The sequence below is a fragment of the Scyliorhinus torazame genome, chromosome 14 (assembly GCF_047496885.1).
Source record: "Scyliorhinus torazame isolate Kashiwa2021f chromosome 14, sScyTor2.1, whole genome shotgun sequence".
Lineage (NCBI taxonomy): Eukaryota > Metazoa > Chordata > Chondrichthyes > Carcharhiniformes > Scyliorhinidae > Scyliorhinus > Scyliorhinus torazame.
In genome coordinates, this window is record NC_092720.1 from 83,208,280 (window position 1) to 83,228,209 (window position 19,930).

At 46.4% G+C, this 19,930-nt stretch overlaps 1 protein-coding gene across 2 annotated transcripts in view; it reads left to right on the forward strand.

Moving 5' to 3' along the window:
• The window catches only part of LOC140389858 (cilia- and flagella-associated protein 337-like), a 114,640-nt gene that overhangs the window by 39,856 nt on the left and 54,854 nt on the right, over nt 1-19,930 (forward strand). For both annotated transcript variants that reach the window (XM_072474437.1, XM_072474436.1), the window contains exons 13-14: nt 5,431-5,511; nt 12,514-12,701. In XM_072474437.1, coding sequence (XP_072330538.1) covers nt 5,431-5,511; nt 12,514-12,701 — 269 coding nt within the window. The remainder of the gene's footprint in view (nt 1-5,430; nt 5,512-12,513; nt 12,702-19,930) is intronic.

The following is a 19,930-nucleotide window of genomic DNA, read 5'->3' on the forward strand; positions in this document are numbered from 1 at the left end:
CCCGATGCCAGGTTCCTCAATCAAGCACTGAGCGCCTTTGAATGAGGGATGCCCACTCGGAGACCACAAGCAACCCGACACAGATTTGCTTGTAATGCTGCCGACATGATGAGAAGCGCCTTGTGCTGGGTTAATACTGCGTACTGGTGGGAGGTGACGGGGCCGCTTCTGAAGGAGCGTTTCCAAGGACTGAGTATTGAGCTGGTCTTTACGTGGGGTTCCTCCCTCTTATTTACAGCTCAGCTGAACACACAGACTTGTAGACACATCGACCCCGGTTAAGGCTTTATTTTTTCCAAGCTTGGTCCACGTAGGTGGGAGAGATATCTGGATAAATGCCAAAATCACTCTGCCTGACACTGGTACAGACACCCCAATTATACAGTTTTCCAAAAAGCAATAGCTCACCTCAGTTGCATTTGATGCAATCCTTGGAGCTGTCAATTTGATAGAACATAGAACATAGCAAAATACAGCACAGAACAGGCCCTTCGGCCCACGATGTTGTGCCGAACCTTTGTCCTAGATTAATCATAGATTATCATCGAAGTTACAGTGCAGAAGGAGGCCATTCAGCCCGTCGAGTCTGCACCGGCTCTTGGAAAGAGCACCCTAACCAAGGTCACCACCTCCACCCAACACTAAGGGCAATTTTGGACACTAAGGGCAATTTATCATGGCCAATCCACCTAACCAGCACATCTTTGGACTGTGGGAGGAAACCGGAGCACCCGGAGGAAACCCACGCACACACGGGGAGGATGTGCAGACTCCGCACAGACAGTGGCCCAAGCCGGAATCGAACCTGGGACCCTGGAGCTATGAAGCAATTGTGCTATCCACAATGCTACCGTGCTGCCCTTAAGAACAAAATAATCTACACTATATCATCCGACCATAATCCATGTACCTATCCAATAGCTGCTTGAAGGTCCCTAATGTTTCCGACTCAACTACTTCCACAGGCAGTGCATTCCATGCCCCCACTACTCTCTGGGTAAAGAACCTACCTCTGACATCCCCCCTATATCTTCCACCATTCACCTTAAATTTATGTCCCCTTGTAATGGTTTGTTCCACCCGGGGAAAATGTCTCTGACTGTCTACTCTATCTATTCCCCTGATTATCTTATATACCTCTATCAAGTCGCCCCTCATCCTTCTCCGTTCGAATGAGAAAAGGCCTAGCACCCTCAACCTTTCCTCGTAAGACCTACTCTCCATTCCAGGCAACATCCTGGTAAATCTCCTTTGCACCTTTTCCAAAGCTTCCACATCCTTCCTAAAATGAGGCGACCAGAACTGTACACAGTACTCCAAATGTGGCCTTACCAAAGTTTTGTACAGCTGCATCATCACCTCACGACTCTTAAATTCAATCCTCTGTTAATGAACGCTAGCACACCAAAGGCCTTCTTCTCAGCTCTATCCACTTGAATGGCAACTTTCAAAGATGTATGAACATAGACCCCAAGACCTCCTCCACATTGCCAAGAACTCTACCGTTAACCCTGTATTCCGCATTCATATTTGTCCTTCCAAAATGGACAACCTCACACTTTTCAGGGTTAAACTCCACCTGCCACTTCTCAGCCCAGCTCTGCATCCTATCTATGTCTCTTTGCAGCCGACAACAGCCCTTCTCACTATCCACAACTCCACCAATCTTCGTATCGTCTGCAAATTTACTGACCTACCCTTCAACTCCCTCATCCAAGTCATTAATGAAAATCACAAACAGCAGAGGACCCAGAACTGATCCCTGCGGTACGCCATTGGTAACTGGGAACCAGGCTGAATATTTGCCATCCACCACCACTCTCTGACTTCTATCGGTTAGCCAGTTCGTTATCCAACTGGCCAAATATCCCACTATCCCATGCCTCCTTACTTTCTGCATAAGCCTACCATGGGGAACCTTATCAAATGCCTTACTAAAATCCATGTACACTACATCCACTGCTTTACCTTCATCCACATGCTTGGTCATCTCCTCAAAGAATTCAATAAGACTTGTAAGGCAAGACCTACCCCTCACAAATCCGTGCTGACTATCCCTAATCAAGCAGTGTCTTTCCAGATGCTCAGAAATCCTATCCTTCAGTACCCTTTCTATTACTTTGCCTACCACCGAAGTAAGACTAACTGGCCTGTAATTCCCAGGGTTATCCCTATTCCCTTTTTTGAACAGGGTCACGACATTCGCCACTCTCCAATCCCCTGGTACCACCCCTGTTGACAATGAGGACGAAAAGATCATTGCCAACGGCTCTGAAATTTAATCTCTTGCTTCCCATAGAATCCTTGGATATATCCCGTCAGGCCCGGGGGACTTGTCTATCCTCAAGTTTTTCAAAATGCCCAACACATCTTCCTTCCTAACAAGTATTTCCTCGAGCTTACCAGTCTGTTTCACACTGTCCTCTCCAACAGTATGGCCCCTCTCATTTGTAAATACAGAAGAAAAGTACTCGTTCAAGACCTCTCCTATCTCTTCAGACTCAATACACAATCTCCCGCTACTGTCCTTGATCGGACCTACCCTTGCTCTAGTCATTCTCATCTCATTTCCTTGATCCTACCCACCAAAGATTGTTCATGCCCTCTCTTAGCTCTCCTAATCCCTTTCTTCAGTTCCCTCCTAGCTATCTTGTATCCTTCCAGCGCCCTGTCTGAACCTTGTTTCCTCAACCTTACATAAGTCTCCTTTTTCCTCTTAACAAGACATTCAACCTCTCTTGTCAACCATGGTTCCCTCACTCGACCATGTCTTCCCTGCCTGACAGGGACATACATATCAAGGACACGTAGTACCTGTTCCTTGAATAAGTTCCACATTTCACTTGTGTCCTTCCCTGACAGCCTATGTTCCCAACTTATGCACTTCAATTCTTGCCTGACAACATCGCATTTACCCTTCCCCCAATTGTAAACCTTGCCCTGTTGCACGCACCTATCCCTTTCCATTACTAGAGTGAAAGTCACAGAATTGTGGTCACTTTCTCCAAAATGCTCCCCCACTAACAAATCTATCATTTGCCCTGGTTCATTACCAAGTACCAAATCCAATATTGCCTCCCCTCTGGTCGGACAATCTACATACTGTGTTAGAAAAGCTTCCTGGACACACTGCACAAACACCACCCCATCCAAACTATTTGATCGAAAGAGTTTCCACTCAATGTTTGGGAAGTTAAAGTCACCCATGACTACTACCCTGTGACATCTGCACCTTTCCAAAATCTGTTTCCCAATCTGTTCCTCCACATCTCTGCTACTATTGGGGGGCCTATAGAAAACTCCTAATAAGGTGACTGCTCCTTTACTATTTCTGACTTCAACCCATACTACCTCAGTAGGCAGATACTCCTCGAACTGCCTTTCTACAGCTGTTATACTGTCTCTAATTAACAATGCCACACCCCCACCTCTTTTACCACCCTCCCTAATCTTATTGAAACATCTATAACCAGGAACCTCCAACAACCATTTCTGTCCCTCTTCTATCCAAGTTTCCGTGATGGCCACCACATCGTAGTCCCAAGTACCGATCCATGGCTTAAGTTCACCCACCTTATTCCTGATGCTTCTTGCGTTGAAGTATACACACTTCAACCCATCTCCATGCCTGCAAGCACTCTCCTTTGTCAGTGTTCCCTTCCCCACTGCCTCACTACACGCTTTGGCGTCCTGAATATCGGCTACCTTAGTTACTGGACTACAAATCCGGTTCCCATTCCCCTGCCAAATTAGTTTAAACCCTCCCGAAGAGTACTAGAAACCAATGAAGGTTACTTTAAGCAACATGATGAATGTGATCAACTCATGATTTAACCCCATCCTACCACCTGTTGTTTACCAGGACACTGTACCCATTATAAAGTTGTTTTTCGGCCATTCCCATGTTACTTATCACAGTCAGTTCCTGCTCACCTCATTGTTCATTTAGGGGCAGGATGCTAAAGTTGGTTCCCCTTTACACCATGGACTGTCTAAGACAGGATATTGGGGGCGTTGATTAAAAACTGTTTACTGAGCTGCCTGTGTTATTGCTGACCATACTATTTCTGTCTAATCCTGTTTGTCTCAAAAAATGGCAAGTTAGCTAGCTTAAATCCCATCATGCATTGTGGCCACTGCTTATAGCAAAAGTTTGAATGCTATGTCCTAAAATACATGTTTAATGGTTAATAATGATTACTGGGTATATATGCTATGATTAATCTCAATCCTTAATAAACTAACTTATGTAAAACTATTCTAGTGTTATTCTAGCTATCTGGTTTTAAGGGATCTCATCTCAGGACACCCCCCTTCACCTTCTCCCCACCCTCCCACATGATCTCTTGGCCCTCCCACCACCAACATACCATTTGGGGGGAGGGCAGTAAATTCAATGCTCTATTTTCAGCTTGTTGAACACACTATGAGAGATCACTTCAAATAACATTCCTTTTTTTACACACTAAATCTTAGAAAAGGATTGTTCCTAAGTCTTCCGTGGCAGTGGCTTTGCCGCAGGTGAGCCATGCTTTCTGCCCATCCGATTGCACTGACCCTGGTAAATGTCCCACTCTTAGCCTCATTGGCATTTTCCAGGCAAGCTTCGGGTATTTTCCAGTCAGGCCTGTCCATGATGTGGAGCCTGTGCTGGCATGTGGGGGGATTAATTGCTGTAAGCATTGACTGAAGCTAGTGAAGAGGGACAGCTGGCTGTAGGGGTAAGGAGTGGGGCCTATTAAAGCCAATGTTTAAATAGCTGAGTGAATCAAAAGATGCAAGATCAATTCTACCTTACTATGAGGATGGGATGTCTTGAATGTTTAAAAATGTGATCCACTGCTTCAAAAGCACTGTGTAACTGTATTGACATTATGATCTTCATATATTACTGTGGCAATGATAATAGAAAAGATGCTTTATTATTCACTTTATCGCGAGGACCTATTTTAAACACACTCACCCATATTTTGCTTTGCTTATTCTATGCTGCCTTCACTTCTGGCAGAGAATCTTGCAAAGAAAAGCTGCCCCCAAACTGATTGTTGCCCCCTAATGAGGGCAAGAAATATGAATAAACCTTTAAACATTCTCTTGTAAGAGTTATTCATGCTTTAAATAAGGCTCGGAACTAAATATGGAATTATTAATTTGTCAAACTGTCAAACAAATAGAACTCCAAATAATTCAAATGTTTCTACATATAAAAAAGCATTAAATCAGTTTAACTCAATTACTTTCCTGAAACATTAAATTCTACTGTACATTGAAGTAAAATAGTACATTTTTATTGTTAATACATGTGCGCTCTGCTTTCCTGATTCATATATTTAAAAAAATAATTGCAGGCAATCTTGATATCACTTGAGGAAGAACCTCAAGCTGGAGATAATTTTTCCACAGTTTCAAATCGATATTCATTGCTTACAGCTGACAGTGAGGAGAATGAATTTAACTACACCGTTTCAAGTCTCTTCTTCCTGGAGGGCAGAATGAATGTTTCCAGTTCAGGTGGGAAAGCACAATTACATCTGTGCGTACACTAATGCTGCATTTGCAGGTGCATTATTTGCCTTTATTGCATTTGACGGATCCACATTGCGGTCAAAAGATATATTTCTAGTACAGTAGTTTAGATTACTTGGAACAACATTGCAACTTTTAGGGGTCAAGAATATGAAAAGCTAGAATGTACAATTTAAATCAATTTATTTAAAGGAGTATTCCATCTTAATTAAAAAAGAATACACATGTAATAAATATTACATGACTCTCCATTTCCCAGGCATTTTTCAGGGTCTTGGGTGAAGATTTGAAGGATCATTTACAAAATAAAGTACGCCTCTACAAATAATTTACAAATTGGTAATTTTCCCGTCCAGTGCAAACTGAAAACCGAGCAACAGCGTTGGATATAATCCTCGGGTAATTTTGTGTCAGCCGTATTTTGAGCGTGAAGATAGCGATGAAGGTTAGGTAGTTATAGAGTCATAGTTTGTCCATGACACCCAGTTTCTATCATTAAGCTAGTCCCACTTGCCCACATTTGGCCCTTATACCTCCATACCACCCTGCCCATGTAACTAACTGTTTTTTAAAGGAAAGAATTGTACCCGCCTCTGCCACTGCCTCAGGCAGCCCGTTCCAGATGCTCACCACCCTCTGTGTGAAATAATTTCCCCTCTGGTCTCTTTTGTATTTCTCCACTCTCACCGTAAACCTATGCCCTCTAGTTCTAGACTCCTCTACCTTTGGGAAAAGATGTTGACTATCTACATAAGAACATAAGGGGCAAAATTCTCCTACCCGCCCCGCCACATTTCTGCGCCGACCGGCCAGCGGGAGTCTCCGTAACACCGTCCGGTCAATGGGGTTTCCCATTCTGGGGCAGCCCCACGCCGTCGGGAAACCCCCGGGCGCCGGCAGAACGGAGACTCCCGCTGGCGGAGAATGACGCCCAAGAACTTGGAGCAGGAGTAGGCCATCTGGCCCTTCGAGCCTGCTCCGTCATTCAATGAGATCAACCACCATAACCCTTTATTCCTTTATTCTTCAAAAACTATTTATCTTTATCTTGAAAACATTTGATGAAGGAGCCTCAACTGCTTCACTGGGCAGGGAATTCCATAGATTCACAATCCTTTGGGTGAAGACGTTCCTCCTAAACTCAGTCCTAAATCTACTTCCCCTTAATTTGAGGCTATGCCCCCTAGTTCTGCTTTCACCCGCCAGTTGAAACAACTTCCCTGCATCTATCCTATCTATTCCCTTCATAATTTTATACGTTTCTATAAGATCCCCCCCCCCCCCCCCCCCCCCCCCGCATCTTTCTAAATTCCAATGAGTACAATCCCAGTCTACTCATCTTCTCCTCGTAATTCAACACCCTCAACTCTGGGATTAACCTAGCGAAGTTAACCTTGTAAGGATAATCCAGGGAACTACAGGCCGGTGAGCCTTACGTCAGTTGTAGGGAAATTACTGGGGAGAATTCTTCAAGACAGGATCTACTCCCATTTGGAAGCAAATGGACGTATTAGTGAGAGGCAGCATGGTTTTGTGAAGGGGAGGTCGTGTCTCACTAACTTGATAGAGTTTTTCAAAGCGGTCACAAAGATGATTGATGCAGGTAGGGCAGTGGATGTTGTCTAAAAAGACTTCAGTAAGGCCTTTGACAAGGTCCCTCATGGTAGACTGGTACAAAAGGTGAGGTCACATGGGATCAGGGGTGAGCTGGCAAGGTGGATACAGAACTGGCTAGGTCATAGAAGGCAGAGAGTAGCAATGGAAGGGTGCTTTTCTGATTGGAGGGCTGCGACTAGTGGTGTTCCGCAGGGATCATTGCTGGACCTTTGCTGTTCGTAGTATATATAAATAATTTGGAGGAAAATGTAACTGGTCTGATTAGTAAGTTTGCAGAGGTTGGTGGAATTGCGGATAGCGATGAGGACTGTCAGAGGATACAGCAGGATTTAGATCGTTTGGAGACTTGGGCGGAGAGAGGGCAGATGGAGTTTAATCCGGACAAATGTGAGGTAATGCATTTTGGAAGGTCTAATGCAGGTAGGGAATATACAGTGAATGGTAGAACCTCAAGTGTATTGAAAGTCAGAGAGATCTAGATATACAGGTCCACAGGTCACTGAAAGGGGCAACACAGGTGGAGAAGGTAGTCAAGAAGGCATACGGCATGCTTGCCTTCATTGGCTGGGGCATTGAGTATAAGAATTGGCAAGTCATGTTGCAGCTGTATAGAACCTTAGTTCGGCCACACTTGGAGTATAGTGTTCAATTCTGGTCGCCACACTACCAGAAGGATGTGGAGGCTTTAGAGAGGGTGCAGAAGAGATTTACCTGGTATGGAGGGCATTAGCTATGAGGAGCGGTTGAATAAACCCGGTTTGTTCTCACTGGAACGAAGGAGGTTGAGGGGAGACCTGTTGGAGGTATACAAAATTATGAGGGGCATAGACAGAGTGGATAGTCAGAGGCTTTTCCCCAGGGTAGAGGGGTCAATTACTAGTGGGCATAGGTTTAAGGTGTGAGGGGCAAAGTTTAGAGTAGATGTACGAGGCAAGTTTTTTACACAGAGGGTAGTGGATGCCTGGAACTTGCTGCTGGAGGAGGTGGTGGAAGCAGGGACGATAGTTACATTTAAGGGGCATCTTGACAAATACATGAATAGGATGGGAATAGAGGGATACGGACCCAGGAAGTGTAGAAGATTGTAGTTTAGTCGGGCAGCATGGTTGGCACGGGCTTGGAGGGCCGAAGGGCCTGTTCCTGTGCTGTACTTTTCTTTGTTCTTTGTTCTTTGCATCTCCTCTACACACCCTTCAGCGCCACTACGTCCTTTCTCGGGTAAGGAGACCAAAACTGAACACAATACTCCAGGTGTGGCCTCATTAACACCGTATACAGTTGCAGCATAACTTCCCTAGTCTTAAACTCCATCCCTCTAGCAATGAAGGATAAAACTCCATTCGCCTTCTTAATCATCTGTTGCACCTGTAAACCAACTTTTTGCAGCTCATACACTAGGACATCCAGGTCCCTCTTCACAGCAGCATGTTTTAATATTTTATCCTTACCTATACTCCTCATTATTTTATAGACCTCTACAAGTTCACCCCTAAGCCTCCTACACTCTAGGGAAAAAGGTCCCAGCCTATCCAGCCTCTCCTTATAACTCAGACCATCAAGTCCTGGTAGCATCCTCGTAAATCTCTTCTGCCCTCTTTCTAGTTTAACAATACCCTTTCTATAATCGGGTGACCAGAACTGAACACAGTATTCCATGTGTGGTCTTACCAATGTCTTGTACAACTTCAACAAGATGTCCCAATTCCTGTATTCAATATTCTGACCAATGAAACCAAGCATGCTGAATGCCTTCTTCACCAACCTGTGCATCTGCGACTCCACCTTCAAGGAGCTATGAACCTGTACCCATAGATCTCTTTGTTCTGTAACTCTTTCCAACTCCCTACCATTAACTGAGTAGGTTCTGCCCTGATTTGATCAACCAAAATGCATCACCTCACATTTATCCAAATTAAACTCCTTCTGCCATTCATTGGCCCACTGGCCCAATTGGTCAAGATCCTGTTGTAATCTTATATAATCTTCTTTGCCACCAATCTTGGTATCATCTGCAAACTTACTAGCCATGCCTCCCACATTCTCAACCAAAACATTAATATATATAACAAATAACAGTGGACCCAGCCAATTGGCTACCTCACCCTGGATTCCATGATATTTAACCTTTTGCAACAACCTACCATGCGATACCTTGTCAAAGGCCTTGCTAAAGTCTATGTAAACAACATCGACTGCACTGCCCTCATCTACTTTCTTGGTTACCCCTTCAAAAAACTCAATCAAATTCGTGAGACATGACTTTCCCCTTACAAAGCCATGCTGACTTTCCCTAATTAGCCCTTGCCTGTCTAAATGCCTGTAGATCCTGTCCATCAGAATACCTTCTAACAATTTACCCACTACAGAAGTAAAGCTAACCGGTCTGTAGTTCCCAGGCTTATCCCTACAGCCCTTCTTAAACAAGGGCACAACATTTGCTACCCTCCAACCTTCAGTCACCTCTACTGTGGCTGTCGAAGGTTCAAATATCTCAGCTAGGGGCCCGGCAATTGCCTCCCTAGCCTCCCATAACATCCTGGGATACATTTCATCAGGTCCCGTGGATTTATCTATCTTGATGCGCTTTAATATCTCCAGCACCTCCTTCTCTGTAATATGCACACTCCTCAAGACATCACTTTTGATTTCCCCAATTCCCTAATTCTCAACAGTAAATACTGACGAGAAATATTCACTTAGGATCTCTCCCATTCCTAGTGGATCTGCACATAGATGACCTTGTTTGTCCTTAAGAGGCCCTCGCCTCTCCCTAGCCACCCTTTTACCCTTTATATATCTGTAAAAGCTCTTTGGATTTTTCTTATCTGCCAACAATCTCATGCCCCCTTTTTGTCCTTCTGATTTCTCACTTAACGCTACTCCGACAAGCCCTATACTCGTCAAGGGATCCATTTGGTCCCAGCTGCTTATGCATGTCGTATGCCGTCTTCCTTTTGACCATGACCTCAACATCCCAAGTCATCCAGGGTTCCCTCCTTACCCTTCACTCTAAGAGGAATGTGTTCATCCTGACCCCGAGTTAACACCTTTTTGAAAGACTCCCACTTACCAGTTGTCCCCTTGCCTGTAGACAGTCTCCCCCAATCAACTATTGAAAGTTCCCACCTAATACACTCAAAATTGACCTCCATAGCTATCTTAAGACTAATGGAATTATGGTCACTGGCCCCAAAGTGATCCCTCACTAACACTTCCGTCACCTCCTTATTCCTCACGAGGAGGTCATGTTTTGGCCTCAGTTCCTTTCTGTGGTAGCAAATTCCACAGGCTCATCACTCTCTGGGTGAAGAGATTTCTCCTCATCTCAGACTTAAATGGAGGAACAGAGTCACAGGACCACTAATTAGTTTTAATAACAAGGAAAAACCATTTATTAAATATTTAAAAATGGGACTATATTACAATACACCTCTACTCCTCCCTTCGCTTAATAAATACACACCGATTTAAAGATTAAATGCATTACAAAGTACACCTCAGGCTACAATGGTCACATGAACACAAAAAGTCCCTTTTAAGCATACAAGATGACATATACACTCCGCTCTGAACACAAGTTAGTGTCTGGATTTCTCCTCATAATCGTGCTTTCCCTTCGTGGTTTACATGCCAAAATGTAGCCGAGGCTTTGCAAATGACACTTAAACAAAGCTTCCACTCCACTTTTAACAGCAAATACAGTACAGGGGGCGCAATTGTCCCATCGGGAAGTGCCGACGCCGGAGTGAAAACCGGAGTGTTTCACTCCAGCGTCGGAGCCCGCTCCCAGCCCCCTATTCTCCCGCCCCCGGGGGGCTAGGAGAGGCGGTGCGTCATTTACGCGTAAAAGCGGCGCCGCGTAAATGATGCGGCCGGCGCCGCGTAAATGACACCACCCGCGCATGCGCGGTTGCCGTCCTCCCCGAGGCCGCCCCGCAAGAAGATGTCGGATGGATGTTGCGGGGCAGCGGAGGAAAGGAGGTCCTCCTTCAGAGAGGCCGGCCCGCTGATCGGTGGGCACCGATCACGGGCCAGACCCCATTTGAGGCCCCCCCTCCCCCCGGTGCAGGAACCCCCTCTCTCCCCCCCACATGCAGCCCCCCCCCAGCGTTCCCGCGCTGTTACCGCCGGCAGCGACCAGGTGTGGACGGCGCCGGCGGGAACACGTCATGTTGGGCAGGCCGCTCGGCCCATCCGGGCCGGAGAATCGCCGCTCCCCGTTTGCAACGGGCGAGCGGCGATTCCCCCAGCGGCCAGACGTGATTCTCGCCGTGTCGGTTTGGGGGGGGGGGGTGGGGGGTGGAGAATCGCGTGCGGGTGTCGGGGCAGCATGGCGGGACACGCACGGTGCCCCGGCGATTCTCCTGCCCGGCGTGGGGGGGGGGGGGGAGAATTCCGCCCAGGATTTTACACTAACCCCTTTAGGATTTATTTGGCTTGACTGCTGTGCAAACTGCTCATAATTGCTTTAACTCTCAATTCCCAGGCTGTATTAAAATAGTGTCAGATGTTTGCTTTACCTTCGAAGGCTTCTGTCACACTTTAAATCTGGTTACTCTAATTGTCTCTCTAACTCAGAAGTTTGTTTACTCTTCCTTGAACTCTTCTGAACAATACCTTGTTCTCCGTTCACTTAATTCCAGTCACCTTAAACATTATTTTTGGACCCTGTTTCTTGTTATCTGGACTGTAACTTGTACTTTAGGAAGCCTGCCTCTTTGCACCTCTCATCCTGTCCAGTCTTCCTTCTGACAGAGTTGAGAGATGAACACTCCACGAGGTCCTGTCTCCAACTGCCCACAAATTCAGCTAAAACCAAAACTTAAAAGCTTCTCAATCTTACAAGGCCCCAGTTGCTGAGCAACACACACATCCTTATGCCTTTTATTTATTCTTCACGCTGTATCCCTACCTAAGCACAATAAAAATACAGTTGGAACTTAACCAACCCCCACACATACAAACACCTTTGTCTAGCATGAATCTAACTATAGGTTTTACCCTTCCAAACACAGAAACATTAAATTAAACCCACTTAAAACTATACCTTATTTCAAATGTTTACCAATACAAATCTAATTCCCTTAAAACACCTCTGTTTTCCTAACATTTAATATGTTAAATTGTAGGAAAGTATTAAAAACATGCCATTCAAATTATTCTGAAACAGATGTAAGTTAGCCTTAAAAAAAAACATTTTATAAGGTATCTTGCTTGATAATAATTTATTAACTTCCATCTGTAAATTGAGATTTTACAAAGGACTTGCGGCGTGAGGTGGTTCTGGTTGTGTATTTATTTAGATTTGCAATTAATAGTGATTTCCTTACAAGAGGTAAGCATTTTTGGACTTCCTTTTTAAACATTCAGGTGGTGCAAACCTTGTCGCGTGTGGTGGTTGTGGAACTGTTCGCTTTTGGAATACTTCTAAAAGCCTTCTGCTGGCTGAGTTTGAGGCCCATGAAAATTCAGCATCCATTATTATGACAGTTGATAAGAATAGTGACTATCTTATAACAGGGGATGTGAATGGACATATTAAAGTTTGGAACATACAGGTAATGAACCATTGTTTTCTTTATGTGCAATATTTTGTTTCTATGGCCATTAATCTCCAAAATCAATATAATTACAATGAGGTTTTGGGGGGGGGGGGAAGATGGTGATGTGGTGGTAATACCACCGGATGTTATGAATCCTAGGGGGAGAGGTTCTATCGGAAGGAGAAAGGAGGAGCATGTGTGTTTTTATGTTCTAGGCCCATACTCCAGAGTATGATCTTGGGCCCCCTTGCCGCAGGGTCAAGGCCTTCCTCTGTCAAGTCTGTGTGGTAATTAATTAGGGGGCAATGGCCACCCTACATTAAAAGAAGTCACACACAGGTATTTTCCACCCCTGAAAATGAAGTTCGGGGCTTGGAACATCAGGGCTCCTCAGTCACCTGAGGACTCGTTTTTAGTGTGGAAGCAAGAACTCCTCAAATACGAGGGATGAATTAGGAAGAAGAGAATCACTGGACTAATAAGCCAGAGGCCCAGCCAAATGCTACGGGCATATAGGCTCAAATCCCACTTTGTCAGTTGGTGGAATTAAAATTTGGAATTGAAAGCCAATCCCAGTAATGGTGAGCATGAAACTATCACCAATGAGCGATAAATACTGTCCTTGTCAATGATGCCCACACCCCACAAAATAATTGTTAAAAATTGACTGGCCTGAAAATTAGCCTTCAATTAGTGGAGTTAATTGAATTCAAGTTAAGAAATATTATAGTTAGTGGTGTGTTTTAATTGTCTACCTATTTAATAATGTGGTGCTATTTCCACCAGTGCGTAACATCCAAAATTGCTCCTGTTCACTGCTTAGACTTTAATTTCAGACCAGCTGAATTTCATTGTGAAGGGCAGTTCCACAATCCAGAACTCCCAGGAAGTACATCATTAAGAAACTTAAAAAGGGGCAGCACGGTGGCGCAGTGGGTTAGCACTGCGGCCTCACGGCGCCGAGGTCCCACATTCGATCCTGGCTCTGGGTCACTGTCCGTGTGGAGTTTGCACATTCTCCCCGTGTTTGCGTGGGTTTCGCCCCCACAACCCAAAAATGTGCAGGCTAGGTGGATTGGCAACGCTAAATTGCCCCTTAATTGGAGAAAATGAATTGGGTACTCTAAAATATTTTTAAAAGGAAACTTAAAAATATTTCAATCTATTATGGTTGGAAGATGATAGCTTGCATGCCCTTGATGCTCTAAAATTTTCTAATTGTGAGATTAGCCCCCTGATTTCTGACCATCTCACTTTGGAATGTTTTTCAATGAGTTTTGAATGCTCATTCCACGCCTGGCTCGGAAAAAATGTGGATTTTATAATCTGTGCATCCTAATCGTAACAAAAAATTTATCAGTGGGAGTTTTCTCTCAAGTATTTAAGCAATGGCTTTGCCATATTAATTAAAATATAACAGAGAAAAGTGATTTGATTAATTGGTTAGTTCATGTTTCTGTTATTGCAAATTCCAGTATGTTGTGTGTTAAATGAAACAAAAGGAGCTGAATCTTGTTCCTAAATCAGCTTAAAAACACAGGAACTAACATTGCATTTTGTCCAAATTGATTTTTATTAAACACACTCGAACAGAAACAGTGGGCGGGATTCTCCGTAATCGGCGCGATGTCCGCCGACCGGCGCGAATCAGTCCGGCATCCTCCGCATCTTGAGGGGCCGAGCCCTAACCTTGAGGGACTAGGCCCGTGGCAGACTGATTTCTGCCCTGCCAGCTGGCGGGAAAGGCCTTTGGTGCCCCGCCAGCTGGCGCAAAACTGACTTTGCCGTGCGGCGCATGCGCAGGGCGTCAGCGGCTGCTCACGGCATCCCCGCGCATGCACAGTGGAGGGGGTCTCTTTCGCCTCCGCCATAGTGGAGACCATGGCGAAGGCGGAAGGAAAGAGTGCCCCCACAGCACAGGCCCGCCCGTGGATCGCGGGCCAGGCCACCGTGGGGGCACCCCCCGGGGCCAGATCGCCCCGCGCCCCCCCCAGGACCCCGGAGCCCGCCCGCGCCGCCTTGCCCCGCCGGTAAGAGAGGTGGTTTGATTCTCGCCGGCGGGACAGGCATTCCAGCAGCGGGACTTCGGCCCATCGCGGGCCGGAGAATCGCCGGGGGGGGGGGGGGGGGGCAGCCAACTACCTCCGCGATTCCCACCCCCGCCGAATATCCGGTGCTGGAGAATTTGGCAACCGCCGGGGGCGGGATTAACGCCAGCCCCAGGCGATTCTCTGACCCGGCGGGGGGTCGGAGAATCCCGCCCAGTTTGTTCTTAAATTTGTGGGGCGCAATTCACCCATCAGGAGACTAAGTCGCGACGCCGGAGTGAAAACCGGAGTGTTTCACTCCGGCATTGGAGCCCGCTCCCAGACCCCTATTCTCACGCCCCCGGGGGGCTAGGAGCGGCGCCGTGTCATTTACGCGCACTGGGCCTTGGCGCCGTGTAAAACCGGCACCGTGTAAATGACGCGGCCGGTGCCGCATAAATTATGACACCCGCGCATGCGCCGTTGCCGTCCTCCCCGAGGCCGCCCCGTAAGAAGATGTCGGATGGATCTTGCGTGGCGGCGGAGGAAAGGAGGTCCTCCTTCAGAGAGGCCAGCCCGCCGATCGGTGGGCACCGATCGCGGGCCAGACCCCTTTTGAGGCCCCCCCCCCCCCCCGGTGCAGGAACCCACCTCCCACCCCACAGGCTGTCCCCCCAGCGTTCCTGCGCTGTTCCCGCCAGCAGTGACCAGGTGTGGACGGTGCCGGCAGGAACCCGTCGTGTTGGGTAGGCCGCTTGGCCCATCCGGCCGGAGAACTGCCGCTCACCCGTTGCAAATGGCGAGCGGCGACTCTCCCAGCGGCCAGCCGTGATTCTCACCGCGCTGGTTGGGAGGGGTGTGGGAGAATCGTGTGCGGGTGCCGGGGCGGCGTGGCGGGACTCGCCGGCGCCCCGGCGATTCTCCCACCCGTGGAATTTAATGTTAAACTGGACACACACCAAAAATTACAGCCCCCCTTTTTTTATGTGTTCATGGGACGAGGATGTTGCAGGCTGTGCCAGCATTTCCTGTCCATCCCTCATTGCCCTTGAGGGGCAGTTAAGAGTCGACACATTGCTGTGGATCTGGACTCACATAGAGGCCAAACCAGGTCAGGATGGTACATTTCCCTCCTAAAGGACATTAGTGAACCAGATGGGTTTTTATGACAATCGACAATGGTTTCACGGTCATGACTTTTGGTTCCAGAATTTTATTGAATTGAAATTTCACCATCTGCAGTGGTGGGATTTGGACTTGGGACCCCAAGGCACTCTGGGTTCCTGGATTACTAGTGACAATGCCACTACGCCACCGCCTCTCATTTATCTGTTTATAATCATGGACACATATTTTCTGATCTCCAGATTGTTGGAGACCAGACAGCTGACGATGTACGTCGGCACGTTATGGAAATTCTAACCCATGAACCTGGGAAATTTCAACACCTGAAGGGCAATTTCCGTGCTGCCTGGGACCCTCCACAAATGACTCCATCTCTGAGCTAGTCATAGACTTTAGACAGTTCCAGGGGCATACCTGAATCTTCCTTATTTATCTTCCCCCACCTAGTGGAGGAGGCAAGCACAGCACATGGGTCTATCTGTTTCCATAGCTAGTTTTTCTTGAAGCAGGTCACTAGCCTGTTGTCAGAGGCTATGGTTTGAAGGGTGTTCTTCCTGTATTGGAAAGATTTAAAGGTTGATTATGAATTGACCATCCTTGGCCATTAGGTCTGACCATTATACCCAGAGTTTCTGGCTCAAAGGCACCTCATGTTCTACCTAAAAAGTTACACGGGTGATGTTAAACAGATGTTAGATTGACAGTACAAAAGAAATAGATTGCCAAAGCACATGGGTTTAATGCAAGTTCGACAGAGGCTTATTGAAAGGGTCTTCACTGCACAAGGTTTGGTACTAGACTCCTCAAAATCCCGTAAAGTCACCAATGAGGTCATGCATGTCACGTGACTCAGATCATAAAGAGACATTGCGCATAATTCAATAACCCACATATATAACGTCCCCTCCTATACCTCTAAGGTCGAACACAACTAATAATGAGCATTTTAACATAGTAATTTACATCCATATACAAGTGCAGCCATCATATTATTAAAGTGTAATAACACTGTCCGTAAAATAGATGATCGGGTTGCCTGCGCACTTCCGGGACTTTGTCATTCTCGACCTTAGATGTATTTTCAGGTTCTCCAGTAGATGTCCCTACCCTGGAAGGTGTTCCAGTCTCTTTTCCGAGGGACTGGTACTTGTGATACAATCTCTTCTTCTGTAGATGAACGAGAAGTTACACAGTCAGATGGAACAGAGACCGTTACCTCTTGAGGTAGTTCTGGCACAAACGTGTGCTGACAATAATTGATCTGCATGGCGTCTGCGCATAGGTTTCTCTGTCTAGACCTTGTAGGATATTGGATTAGTCTGAGTCAATACTGTCACAGGGACCCACTTCTCACTCATGGTGTAGCTTCACTCTAACACTGGTCCTCCTTGTTCAAACGAGAGTTTCCTTTAATTACTTTCCCGTCTCAAGATCGGTGACTGTTGGTTTTGCTCTACTCTTGCCTCCTCTGGCAAGATTAAATTAAAGGTGGTCTTCACTTCCTTTTCATCAGGAGCAAAGCTGGTGAAATTTGTGTATCTGCACGTGTCGTATTTCGATATGTTGCTAAAAATATGAAGTGAACCTTGGTCTTCTGAAGCTTTCAGGGCAAGCTTCAAGGATTGGACAACATTTCAGCGAAACCATTTGTGGATGGGTGGTAAAGTGCTGGATTAATATATTGAACTCCACACATCTTTAAGTAGTCGTCGAACCTTTGGGTTGTAAACTGTGACCCATTGTCACTTCTGGTTGCCCAATCTCGCAAAGGTCTCGTCAAGTTTCTCAATGGTTCATTTTGCAGTGATTGACTTCATTAAGGCCACCTCAGGCCACTTTGAATGTGTGTCTACAATGACCATGAACATGTGCCCTTCAACGGGACGAGCAAAGTCAATGTGTAGCAATTGCTACAACATTTTAGGCCACTCCCATGGATGCAATCTAAACAACGGCGGTGCGTTCTTTACCCAGACACATGCTTGGCACAGTCCTGATTTTCCTTTATTTGGCCATTCCTCACGACCAAAAGTAACTTCATGCTAGTTCCTTCATTTGCACTATACCTGGGTATCCTTCGTATAACTGCGCCAAAACCTTTCGTTGAAAATTTGGTGGCATAATTACTCTCATCATCCACAACAGACATCCGCCCTGTGCTGTTAATTTGAGTCTCCTGGAAATGTTGTTTTAACTCGGGATGTTTTCCGACCATCCTCCCCTTTAATACCATTTCCAGTATCTTCCCCATCATAGGGTAATTTCTGGTATGTCTTTGGACTTGAGCTGCAGTCACAGGAAGTTTATAGAATCCCTACAATGCAGAAAAAGGCCATTTGGCCCATCAAGTTTGTACCGACCCTTCGAAATAACACTCTACCCAGGTCCACTCCCTCACCCACACCTGTAAGCTAACTTGCATATCCCTGGACACTAAGAGGCAATTTAGCATAGCCTATCCCTCATGGCAGACTGGTACAAAAGGTGAAGTCACACGGGATCAGAGGTGAGCTGGCAAGATGGATACAGAACTGGCTAGGTCATAGAAGGCTGAGAGTAGCAATGAAAGGGTGCTTTTCTGATTGGAGGGCTGTGATTAGTGGTGTTCCGCAAGGATCAGTGCTGGGACCTTTGCTGTTCATAGTGTATAGAAATGATTTGGAGGAAAATGTAACTGGTCTGATTGATAAGTTTGCGGACGACACAAAAATTGGTGGAATTGCGGATAGCGATGAGGAGTGTCAGAGGATACAGCAGGATTTAGATCGTTTGGAGACTTGGGCGGCGAGATGGCAGATGGAGTTTAATCCAGACAAATGTGAGGAAATGCATTTTGGAAGGTCTAATACAGGTAGGGAATATACAGTGAATGGTAGAACCCTCAAGAGTATTGGCAGTCAGAGAGATCTTGGTGTACAGGTCCACAGGTCACTGAAAGGGGAAACACAGGTGGAGAAGGTAGTCAAGAAGGCATACAGCATGCTTGCCTTCATTGGCTGGGGCATTGAGTATAAAAATTGGCAAGTCATGTTGCAGCTGTATAGAACCTTAGTGAGGCCACACTTGGAGTATTCTGGTCGCCACACTACCAGAAGGATGTGGAGGCTTTAGAGAGGGTGCAGAAGTGATTTACCAGAATGTTGCCTGGTATGGTGGGCATTAGCTATGAGGAGAGGTTGAATAAACTTGGTTTGTTCTCACCGGAACGAAGGAGGTTGAGGGGCGACCTGATAGAGGTCTACAAGATTATGAGGGGCATAGACAGATTGGATAGTCAGAGACTTTTTCCCAAGGTAGAGGGGTCAATTACTAGGAGGCATAAGTTTAAGGTGCGAGGGGCAAGGTTTATATGAGATGTACGAGGTAAGTCTTTTACACAGAGAGTAGTGGGTGCCTGGAACTCGCTGCCGGAGGAGGTGGTGGAAGCAGGGACGATAGTGACTAGTGACGTTTAAGGGGCATCTTGACAAATCCATGAATAGAATGGGAATAGAGGGATACGGATCCCGGAAGTGGAAAAGATTTTAGTTTAGACAGGCAGCATAGTCGGCGCAGGCTTGGAGGGCCAATGGGCCTGTTCCTGAGCTGTACTTTTCTTTGTTATTTGTTCTTTGTTCTATCCACCTAACCTGCTGTGGGAGGTTTGGACTGTGGGAGAAAACCGGAGCACCCGGAGGAAATACACACAGACAAGGGGAGGATGTACAAACATCACACAGACAGTCCCAAGGTGGGAATTGAAAACGGGGAGCCCTGACAGTGTGATGCAGCAGTGGTAACAATTGTGCTACCATGCCGCCCATAGTTCTAGGTAACCATCCTGGACTCCCAGGATTTCTGCGGCCCTGACTACTCCCCATCACGTGAGCCCCCACCCCCATGACCCCTAGTGTCTCCCCCGCACCTCAACTAACCCCAGTCTCTCACAGGGCATAGCCTCCTTCACTTCGATGCTAGGCCTTGGGGACGAGCTGCACTAATTGGATCTCGCCCGGCCTGATTCGCAAGACAGGACAGAAACATTTCAGGATAAAACCCAGGAGTGGAGTGCCAATCCGACACGGATTGCCATTCCAAATGAGTTGAGATCCA